The 11732-nt window shown below is 37.1% G+C and overlaps 1 protein-coding gene across 2 annotated transcripts; it reads left to right on the plus strand.

The window, feature by feature from the left end:
- The first annotated feature begins 3239 nt into the window (after window positions 1–3239).
- On the plus strand, window positions 3240–9572 carry DMP1 (dentin matrix acidic phosphoprotein 1). 2 transcript variants are annotated; one of them, XM_006910709.1, is made up of 5 exons: window positions 3240–3297; window positions 3781–3824; window positions 6052–6084; window positions 6262–6309; window positions 8190–9572. In XM_006910709.1, the coding sequence occupies exons 1-5, from the start codon at window positions 3240–3242 to the stop codon at window positions 9570–9572; spliced, it is 1566 nt and encodes a 521-aa protein (XP_006910771.1). The 2 variants fall into 2 exon arrangements, with proteins under 2 accessions (XP_006910771.1, XP_006910772.1); XM_006910710.1 differs by lacking the exon at window positions 6262–6309.
- The last annotated feature ends 2160 nt before the right edge of the window (window positions 9573–11732 follow it).

The raw sequence follows: 11732 nt of genomic DNA on the forward strand, positions 1-11732 counted from the left end.
CTGGGCTCAAATCTTTCAGGCTCGTAGCTATTTTGCTTATTTATTACTCAAAATAAGACTACTGCATATGTGCTTCTACTCTTTTTAGGGTGGTAGCTAAAGGGTATATAAAAGTTTAGAGCTCTTATTTGGAAATACGCTTCAGAAAAATGTAATTATTTTAATCAAAAATATGAATTAAAAATCTAAACGAGGGTTTAAGATCTGACTTTTTAAATGCTTGATGGCAGACTATATTCTTTGGGAGGCAATATCGACTCTCTCAGGACCCCGGAGTATATTCTATTTTAGTTCATCAGACCATTTGAAAAATTATTACTTTAGGTCAGGGTGCTAAATGGTATTTCTAGCACATGAGCAAGTTAGTGCATCTCCGTTATGTTGCATAATTTTCCATCCCTAAGAAACAAACACTGGGAGCACACACTTCCTTCATGAAAACACGATAGTCATTGGTGTAGAAAATCTCATTTTGTTGTTGTTGTTTAGATTAAAAAAAAGAAGCAAAAGAAAATATAAGAGGAGAACTCAGTATTCATTGGCCTTTTATCAAGACTAGAATATTTGCTAGTTTTCAGAGCATCATGAGATTACCACACTATTCATATTTCACTTTGAAAATTAAAATGGTGAACAGCCTGGTTTTTTCATTTGATCAAGAAGCCAAAACCATTGGCATGCAGTTATTCTGAGAGTATCATATTTGAGGAAAACTTTCCTTTCCTTAAAAAATGAACCTAAGAACTTAAGAAAAAATTTCGATTGTGGGAACTAAAGGGAAGTGTAGAAGAGGAAAAACATTTCTCCATTCTTAGGGTCTTCTCTTGGGCCTAAGAATTAAACTGACCTAAGACAGGTAAACAGGAGAAAAACATACAAGTGTTATTAAAATTTTTGCATGCACAGGGAACCTTCACAAGAGAATGAATACCAAAAGTGACCAGAGCAGAAAGCGTTTATATCTTTTAAACAAAGAAACAATACATTTGTGAAGAATTAACAAGACAAAGGGGTTTGGGCTAGGGGCAGTAAATTGTGAGGTTATCTAGGAAGATATGAGTTAGTTTAACAAAGTTTGTTTGTGCGAATTTCTCTTAACCTCCACTCTGTCTCTGGTGATAAGAATGCCTTCCTTCCCTCTGGTACAGAGAAGGTAACTTTTACATGGGAGTTTTACCTCCTGCTTTCAGAAAGAAAGGAGGATTAGAGATCATTTCTTTCATCTGCTGTTTCTCAAGTGCCTGCAGCTCAAAACAATTTTTATGTCATTCAAAGAGGAATATTTTGGGATGAGATATTCTGGTTTCCTTCAGAAGTAACATCTTGTTGAATTAGGTTTGTTTAAGGTTGAGTTGAGCATTTTCATATGCTTGCTTTGTTGATATTAGGCAAAGAATTTGAAAAAGACATTTAAATAATACCAGAACAAGGATTGATATGAACTATGCCTAATTAGAATAAAGAAAATAACACAAACTAAGAATGGCAATGTTGAAGAGAGATGATGCTCATGATATAAAATAAGAGGCTCTGTGTACCATTGGAGCTGTATGAAAGTTGAGATGAGGACCATTCTCAGCTTCCTTTTCTTAGGATTTCAATTTTTTCTTGAATAAATTACAAAAGAAAAGATTAAATGACTTCACAAGCCCAGTATTTCAGATATTATTCAGCATATTCAGACATTATTGAGCAATGTATGCTTATTTCTTAGATCAAGGGTTAAAATCATTAAGAGTACCTTAAAAACAAGCTCATGCCTGTTCTCACCCCCAGTGACCTGATCTGTTACTGTGCAGTGGGATTCATGCATTGGTATGTCTTTATTTCTCCCCAGGTGATGCTAATGTACAGCCAGAGTTGAGAATCTCTGGCTTAGATTTTTTTGTCACTAGTATAGTATACATCTAACATTTAAAGAAACAAATTGACAAAATTGAAGTCTGCAATAAACTTGCAGGATTTTTCACAAAATATATAGAAGTTTATCCGACCAGTTATTAGGGCAGCCACAGGGTTTTACTAGTACAGGGCAAGTTATTTTCCTTTCAATCATTTCAGTAACTTTTTACATTAGCATCTAGTACATCAATTTTTAGATATAGAACAAATTGTTTTCCAAATCACTAGTTCTTGAGGTGTGAAATGAAGCCACCCTACAGGAAAATACAGTTTGATTTGGCCTATTTCTTTTTACATGATTCACAAGTGCTTCCCAAACCTCTAATCTTCCTGAGAACCTTCAGTACTGTGAATGACACTTAAAAGAATTTAGCATAACCATGTGTTATGTATGACTAAATGTAGCACAGTAGCTATTAAGAGCTTTCTGGAGCTGTAATATGAAAGCTGCCATCGTGCATCTCTTACAGATCAAGGAAAAAAAAAAAGCAAAACCAATCTATTTTATCTAGACATTATTATGAGGTTATGTAGTGTGTGTGTGTGTGTGTGTGTGTGTGTGTGTGTGTGTGTGTACAAATGCCCACCGCCTATCATTGGTATCAATACATTTAGTTTTTTGGGGGAATGTATTAGCCAGGTTGCTCTGCCACACTAAGCTACATAATTATCATGAAAGTGAAAGATTAGAAATTTCTCTATTCCTTTTTCTCTACTTTTTCCTCCATTTATCATATTTTATGGGTTGGTGAAGAAGTGTTTCTCGAGCTCTTCATTGAAAAATTTTCAATTTATCTCTTAGGTGTGAGGTATTTTAAAAACAGCTTTATTGAGATACGATTCACGTTTATACTTTACCTATTTCACAGTTCATTGTTTTTAACATATTCACAGAGTTGTGCATCCTTTATCAAAATAATTTTAGAACATTTTCATCACCTCTAAAATTCACTCCTTAGCTGTCACCCCCAACTTCCCATCTTCTCCAGCCTTGAGCAAACACTTATCTACTCTGTTTCTATAGATTTGTTTATTTCTAACATTTCATGTGAGTGGAATTATACAATATGTGGTCTTTTGTGTTCATCTTCAGTATAATGTTTTTAAGTTTCCTTTACTTTGCAGCATATATTAGTACTTCATTTCTTTTCATGGATGACTAATATTCCATTGTATAGACATAGTATATTTTATTTATCCATTTGTCAGTTGATGGATATTTGGATGAGTTGTTTTTTAAATAGGGAGGAACTGTTAAAAAATTGAAGCTCCTATACCTTTTTAGTATGGAGAAAAACATCTGTCCTTCATCACAGGTAGAGGTGTCACACCCAGCTATGAAGACCAGTATCCTGCTTATGCTTCTTTGGGGATTGTCCTGTGCTCTTCCAGTAAGTATCGTGATAGAAATACATGAAAACATTCTTTTATACCTAAAACTTTACAATTTTCATTGGCTATGAGCCAAGGTGGCTAGATATATTTCAGTCAGAAAAAATATAATAGTTTCTTAATAAACTGTGTTCTTTAAAATATCATCTGAGTTATTCCTTATTCTGTTCAGTTGCCATTCATACAGCTATGATTCTCATTTTTCTTCCTCACAAGCAGTGGTTCTCAAAGTGTCATCCCTAGACCAGCAACATCAATGTCAACTAGGACCTTGTTAGAAATGTAAATTCTTGAGTGTTACCTCAGACCCACTGAACCAGACTCTCTAGGGATGGGGCTCAAGATCCATGTTTTGACAGGTCTCCAGGTGATTCTGATGCTTGCTAAAATTCAACTACTACTGCTCCTAAGAAAGTAGTGTATTAATAGCTGCAGCCTTGGAAATTTCTCTGTGGGCTGACCATATGTACTAAATTTTCTAGGTAGCCAGGTATCAAAACACTGAATCCAAGAGCTCTGAAGAATGGAAGGTGAGTAGAAATAAGATTTTTTGAAATATTTTAATTTTAATATATTATTAATATAACCAAATTAGCTCCATTGCAAATGTTGAAACTGCTAATGATTTAATGAACACATTAATAACCTATAACATAAGTAGTAAGAGCTATAATTTCTAGTTCATATTAAAAAAACTTAGTTCATATAATGCTTCACCTCCAAGTTAATAGCATAATTTGATGAGGAAGCATTTTCTCTTTTAGCTTTATTTTCATAATGGATGTGTATAGTAGCGCAAGGGGTTGGGTGACAATGAACCAAGACTGCCCTCAGAGGATTAGGACTATAAATATGTTTACCAGATGTCTGGTTAGGCAGGAGGTCAAGTCGTAGAAGGTGAGAAAAGAAAGAAAAATGAGAGGGTACTAGAGTCTTTGCTATGAAAGCTAATGTTAATTGACTATTGACTCTGAATAATCCAATGATTATTAGCTCTCAATAACTCAAGAATCATTGCCAGGCATGGTTTTACGTGGTTTACATGTATTAACTTTCTCAATCTTCACAACGCCCCAGTGAATTAGGTGTTACATTTTATTCTCATTTTACAAATGGGAACCCTGAAGACAGTGAGTGAAACCTACCCTGTCTGCGTTATATGGTTAATAATTGTTAGAGTCAGACTTTGAACCCAGGTCACTCTGGCTTCAGAATCCACATTCTTTACCAGGGCGTTTCATCCTTCTCAGGAAGGGACCTGAGCTAGGAAGTCAGTGGGTTCTCAAGAGTGGAACTACAAGTAAGGGTTAAAATATTATGTTAAGTCAGTGTTTTTGTTCATTACTTTATTTCCTACGGGCTTTTGCATATGATACAACTTGGACACAATGCTTTAGTGATGGGAAGATAATACAACTTGGACACATGCTTTAGTGATGGGAAGATAATGACAGAGGCTTGAGATAGGGTTCTGCCCCTGCCTGAGGCTGGAAAAGACATTGCATGAACTTGCATCAGAGATGTTATAAGGCTTGTTAATTTAAAACCAGCCACTGTAGATCCTTTGTCTCATTCAACCAGAGACTCTAGGAGTACCACAAATGTTCTATGTTCTCAAGTCCAGTGTTGGCATGAGAAAAATACCAATGTCTTGCTCCCGACTGACTACCCCTTAATTCCAAGTGATAACTGACTGGAGTAGTCTGCCATTGTGCCTGCCTGTAGCCTCACAGGGCAAAGATTTAAAGTGATTACAGCTTCTTCCTCTGAGGAAATAACTCCAACCTTGCATTGCTGAGAGGCTTGTTGAAAACTTGTTGATAGCAGTGTCACCCTGCTCTACTTTGCACCTTGGGTCTTTACACCCATCTCTCAGCAACTTCAAGCCACGGGGACTTGGAAATTTTACTTTGCTCACGGGGAAGGAGAGTAGAGGGAGAAAGGGAACCAGAGTCTCAAGCAGTGAGTTCTTGTAAGATTAAAGAAAGTGAAATAAATTAGAACTCTGACTAATTAAGTTTCAGATTTAGCATTTCTTTTTATTCAGGTGACCTTATGTGACTCAAAGAAGGTTTAATGGCTTTCTCCATTCAGTTTTGTCTACTGTTGAATTTTATAAAGTGGATGTTTTCAAAATGGATCATTTTTTTTAGTTTATATCATATTGAATAGTTCTCAAGATGCTTCCATAGGCATTAGCCGATTTCATCCTCACAGCAGCCCTGTGGAATAAGCACGGTGGTTGCCAATATTCTTAATTTATAAGAAAGTGATATCAGGCAGGTGAAGTGAACTGTTCAAATTCACAGAGTCACAATCATTGCAGTCACCTGAGAGTTAGGGCTTTCCTGGAACACATGAATTTCACTGCTAACAACAAGATGGTTATTTTTCAGGGTTAAAACCAATACCAATGAGCTAATTGAGACTTAAATCTGGATTCTGAGTTCCCATGCTATTTTCCCTATGTTATGTTTTCTCTGGGTTGTATGAACAACCAGTTTCAAAGAAAGCATATTTTTCTTTAAGTATAAGAAATACAAAAATCTTCTAGGTTTTCCATACCACAAGATTTTTTTCAGGCCATTAGTCATCTCACATTCATTTTTTAGCCATTTCATCATAAATGTTATTACTCTTGTAAATATGAAATATATATCAAGAAACTTAAAAAATCCCCTAAAATTTTTCTAAATTTTGTGATGACGCGGTTCCTGTGCAGGAATAACTCTTTTTTTTTTCCTTCATTTTTTATAGGGTCGTTTGGCTCAGACACAAACACCTCCTTTGGTAATGATCTCATTTATTTTTTGTCATAAACATCTCATAAAGTAACTTTAACTCTCATCTCATCACCTTAGGCCATTTAGAAAGTAGTAAATCCAAACCACGAGCAATTGATGTGTATCATATTTTTTTCCTTTCCTTGGGAATTACTAAATAACACACTTTTTTTTTTCCTTTTAGGAGAGCAGTGAGTCATCAGAAGAAAGTAAAGTTAGCTCAGAGGAACAGGTAATTAAACAGTCCTTTTTAAACTTTTCAGGTTATTTAGAAATTGAAGGAAATGATGCTAGATTAAATTACCTGGCAACTGTTCTAAATATAATATTTTCTAACCATTGCTTATGCTGACTAAATAGTCCCATAAAATAAGGGAGAAATGAGTGGGAGAATTCAGATGTGGACATATTTATCACTGGGGCCAGATTATAGACACTGTGGCCCTAAATGTCACCCTAGTTAAAAAGAATACACACACACACACACACACACACACACACAAACACATGGTTATAGACTGTTAGACAAGTAACGGCTCATTCATTAATCTAAAATGTTGCTTTTACAATTAGAGCAGTTCACATCAGACAGAGAAAAGAGTTCTGGATAAGACGACGTGAAGTGCCTGCTGGGCCTGGAAACCTCTTCTATGTCCAAGGATCCTGTTGGAGGGGAGAATAGGAGACCCCTGAGGAACTTTCAGTGAAATAGTCTCATCCTTGGCTCTGGGAGGGAAAAGAGCTGACTTAGCTTACATCCCTTTAATAAAATTTTTTTTTTCTTTCTGCTTCTCCTCCCTCTCCCATTTCCCTTCCCCTCACCCTTCTCTTTCTTCTTCTCCTTCTCTTTCTTCTCCTTCTTCTGCTTTCTCTTCATTTCTCTAACACTAAATGTCGTCACTTTCTTAGCTGTCCTATCATTTGACCAAACTAAACCCTGTGGGGCTCCAGAGGTTCCAGGAACCAGGTTTTTCTCCAAAGCTTTGATCCATGTTGCATTCTATACTCAACCACAGCTAGAAGATGAATTATTTAGCTTTTTACCACTATTTACTAAAGGTCCGTTAGAGGAACAGTCTAGAAATTTATCAGCATAGAAATGGAGAAAGGCTCTTTTCTGGGGATGCTACAGCTTATTACCTCAGTGATCTCTGAGTTCAAATAAGGGAAACAGTCTGCCTGAGAAGGATGGCGTACATGCCTACTGACATATGGAAAGCTAAACAGGTGCTCGGTTTCAGCCTACCAGTGTAAACTCTAGAGATGGAAAGAGATCTCCTTATCCCATAATCCCAATTGGAAACTCAGACTATGATCAGTAGGAATACGTGGAAAAAGAAAAAAAAATGGTGAGAATACTGTTTTAGAGTATGAGAAAGAGAGTAGATTTTTCAGAACACGACAATGACTCACTGTCCTTTATCTGTGTAGAGCATCCCATTGTTTTACTTATAGGGATAATCTGTCTGAGCTCACACTTAGAACTTGGTGGTTACACTAGTTGCAGTCTTTTAGCTGAGCCTTCTACGGACAACTCTCTACCTGGGAAAATGAGGTGTAAACACAGTTTGGGTGAGATATAGACCTTACTACAATATTTTACTTTCTTTTTAGCTGAAGATTTTATACTCTTGCCCTAATAACTTTTTTTTTATCCCAAGTTGAATAGAAAAAAATGTGTGGGTCATTTTAAAATCACCCAATATTTTTAAAAACTCTGTTTTAAACCAAGCAATTTGATGAGTGAGCATTATAGTTCAACTCTTTAGTTTACAAAAAAAAAAAAAGAAAAAAAATTCTGAGAGTTTTCTTGAAGGAATCATATTTACCATATGATTTGAGTTTCATCAATGTGATTTTAACAAAACTTTTTGAGAAATTTTTACAGCATGAGTGAATAGTACTAATATAAAATGGAATGACTTGGAGTTTCAACTCCTCTTCCTTCCCTTTTAACCTCAGGGAAGAGATGTTATTCAGCAGTAAAATTGACCATGGGTTATGTGAGGGACATAGGAAGAAGAAAGGAGAAAGAACCTTGATGGATACTAGATAACACCCTCTATATCACCTCCTGAAGTACTGACTATATCTGTTAACCCCAAACTCCAGGCAAATGAAGACTCCAGTGACAGCACTGAATCAGAGGAGGGCCTGGGCTTCGATGACCATCAGTATGCTCATAGACCAGCTGATGACATCTCTAGGAATGGAGGAAAAGAAGGAGATGATAAAGATGATGATGAAGATGACAGTGGAGATGACACTTTGGGTGATGATGACAATGGCCCAGGACCTGAAGAGAGTCAAGGAAGAAACTCCAAACTCAGAAGTGATGAGGACTCAGCTGACACTACACAATCCAGGGAAGATAGTGCCTCTCAAGGGGAAGACAGTGCCCAAGATGCCACCAGTGAGAGCAGGGACCTTGACAATGAGGACGACGTGAACAGTAGGCCTGAGGGAGATGACCCCATTCAAGAGAGCGAGAGTGAGGAGCACTGGATGGGAGGCGGCAGTGATGGGGATAGTAGCCATGGGGATGGCTCTGAGTTTGATGATGAAGGAATGCAGAGCGATGATCCAGACACCATCAAGAGTGAGAGAAGCCACTCCAGAGTGAACAGTGCCAGTGTCAAATCAAAAGAATCAAAAGAGAACAGTGATGAGCAAGCAAGCCCTCAGAATTCAGGTGAGAGGCAATCAGTGGAGTATCCTGGCAGAAAATTTTTCAAAAACTCCCGCATTTCTGTGGAAGATGACACAGGTGACCTTGACAATAGCCACACAATGGAAGAAGTCAAGAGTGACTCCAGAGAAAATACTAACTCCAAAGAAGTTGGTCTCAGCCAATCCAGAGAAAACAGCAAGAGTGAATCTCAAGAAGATAATGAGGAGATTCAGTCCCAGAAAGACAGTCAAAATGTACAGGATCCCAGCAGTGAGTCTAGCCAAGAGCTTGACTTACCATCTCAAGAAACCAGTAGTGAATCTCAGGAAGAGGTAGTAAGTAAGTCCAGGGGTGATAATCCAGATGATACCTCAAGTCACTCAGAAGAAGGTCAGGAAGATAGCGACTCCAGTGAGGAGGGCAGCTTGAGTAAACCCTCCAGTTCAGAAAGCAAATCCCAAGAGGAACAAGCAGACAGTGAATCCAATGAGAGCCTCAAATACTCAGAGGAAAGCCCAGAGTCCACTGAGGAGGAGAACAGTTCTAGCCAGGAAGGCCTTCAGTCTCACAGTGCCTCTGCAGAGAGCCAGAGTGAGGAAAGCCAGTCTGAGCAGGACACCAAGTCTGAGGAGGATGATAGTAGTGATTCTCAGGACAGCAGCAAATCACAAGAAGATAGCAACTCTACTGAGAGTAAGTCAAGCAGTGAGGAAGATGGCCAGTCAAAAAACACTGAGATAGAAAGCAGAAAATTAACAGTTGATGCTTATCACAACAAACCCATTGGGGATCAAGATGACAATGACTGCCAAGATGGCTATTAGCATCAGCTTTCCTAAGATGGGGCCCTCATGTAAAGAAGTCTTGGGGGTTGGAGAGTATGGAAATAATTATAACTATAATTTATTAATTTTTTTATCAGAAGAATAACTGGAGGGCCATTTCTTTTCTGAAAGGAAATGCTAGACATTATACTTGTTTCTAAGGTGTCACCAACCACAGAGGTTTAAATAACGTGTAATGACACCAGAACATACTCAGTGAGACTGGAAGCGAGGAAAGATGTGCATTACAGCTTCAAAAATGACATAGTTCCTATGCACAAATCTAACAAATAGTTATTGAGGTTCTATTATGTACCAGGCACTGTGGTAGGTGCTGGGGATATAAAGAAGCTTAAGACTTATTTCTTGCTCCTGAGGAGCTTACAGAGAGATAAATAAAGCTAAAAAGGTAAAGAGGAATACACACGAGGGAAATGAGAATCATTACAATCCCACGTGGAGAGTTCTATAATAAAGGTATGAGCAAAATACATGAGAGCATAGAAGAGGGTAACCAACGTTGGCTTGGAGAATCAGGAAAGGGAGGGCTTCACAGCAGAGCGTTGCATAGGATTTCTCCATCAAAGACAAGAGAATTCTATTTATTCTTGGAATAAGCATTAGTAAATCCTATATTATTCAATATTTAGTTTGTGGGAGCACTTTCAAGTTCTGAACCAGTGAGATGTTTTAGATAAACAAAATTTTTTTTTTCAACTAATTTATCATTTTTGACTTTTTTTGTGGAACTCCCATGAACATCACCTCATTGACTGTGGGCAATGATGTGAAGGATTGGAACAAGAAAGTGGGAGAAAGAAATTCCTCTTTGAATAGATAACTTTTAGCTATTTTTTTCTAAAATTAATCTATGTGCAATGCTAGAAAAACTGTCCTCTGAGTTCTTTACATATGTTGCACATAACAAAATTGTGTATATTGAATTCAATTGATTTTTGCCAAATGTCCTTTGAAATGTTACCTCAACATAAAATACTTGTTTTGTAATAAAGATAATAATACCCAGAAGTAAGTGCTTATTTTTTATGGTGATTAATTATTAAAATACATTTATATTAAACAACTCTTCCTTTAAACCATCACAAAATAGTTTATTAGCTTTCTCTCATTAAAATAAAAAAATCTTCTTAAAATATTTTCTGAAAATTTAATTTTATAATTCAGTTAGCATTTTCAAAAAATTACATATTGCTTCTGATAATTCACCGAATATACTTTTATAGGTAAGAAAAAAGGGAAGCAAATTCTCACCTCTTTTATGAGGCCACACCAAAAGGTCATGGTGTTTGAATTTAACATTAGTTCTTGCTTTTCTCTTAACTTGTCATTTGTGTAAATTCTGGGAACTATAGGGAAAAACATTCCTTATATTTTATTTCTTTGGAGGACTCTACTTTGCTTCGGGACTTCTACTTTTCAAGTGTGCTTTCATCCATACTTCCACTTAGAGTGCATAAGAATTCCTCTACAAATTTATTAAAGAATCAAGAAGAAGACTGTCTAAACTTGAGTCTGACCCTTCTCACCCTTCACATAGCTTTGTTCCCTTACAATTTCAAAGCAATAGTCACTTGGGGAGAAAAAAGGGGATATATATGTTTTTTTCCTCTCTTCCTAATCCTCCACCTCGAGATTTTAATTCAGTAGATCTGGAGTGAACCCAGAGTTCTGTATTTTTAAATTGATCCTGGGAGATTCTGATGTAGCCCATTCACATACCTACATTTGGGTATTCTGGCTCTATGGATTATCTGGCTCTACTAAGCAACAGGTTCCTGCCAACCCACAGTCTTTTCTGAGGAGAACTGCCTCATGCTCAGATCTTCTGTGTGCCTGAGACATAGGTAAACAGGTTCTAACCACTGCCTCACCCAGATGATTGTATAGGATGAGCACCTGACCCTAGGGAAGCTGGCCTATGGGCTGGCCAGCAGTATCAGAGGAGGCATGTTGCAAAAACTCTGCTTGAACATGAGTGACAGTAGCTTGAGGTTGAATCTTATTTTCTCTCTCTGGAAATTTGTATATTTAGAGAGAGAGAATTCAGAAAGTGGTCTAAGCAAGAACAGATGTGAAAACACAGAAAGGTAGAATAGAGAGAGAGCTTAAGTCCATTCGTGGTGGAACACAACACAGAAA

The sequence above is a fragment of the Pteropus alecto genome, unplaced genomic scaffold (assembly GCF_000325575.1).
Source record: "Pteropus alecto unplaced genomic scaffold, ASM32557v1 scaffold63, whole genome shotgun sequence".
NCBI lineage: Eukaryota > Metazoa > Chordata > Mammalia > Chiroptera > Pteropodidae > Pteropus > Pteropus alecto.

Bases quoted from the DNA above. Each gene is read 5' to 3' on its own strand.
- DMP1 (XM_006910709.1), top strand. From the start codon at position 3,240: ATGAAGACCAGTATCCTGCTTATGCTTCTTTGGGGATTGTCCTGTGCT. The intron at 3,298-3,780 runs GTATCGTGATAG...TTTTCTAGGTAG, and splicing joins GTCCTGTGCTCTTCCAGTAA to CCAGGTATCAAAACACTGAA. The intron at 3,825-6,051 runs GTGAGTAGAAAT...CATTTTTTATAG, and splicing joins AGAGCTCTGAAGAATGGAAG to GGTCGTTTGGCTCAGACACA.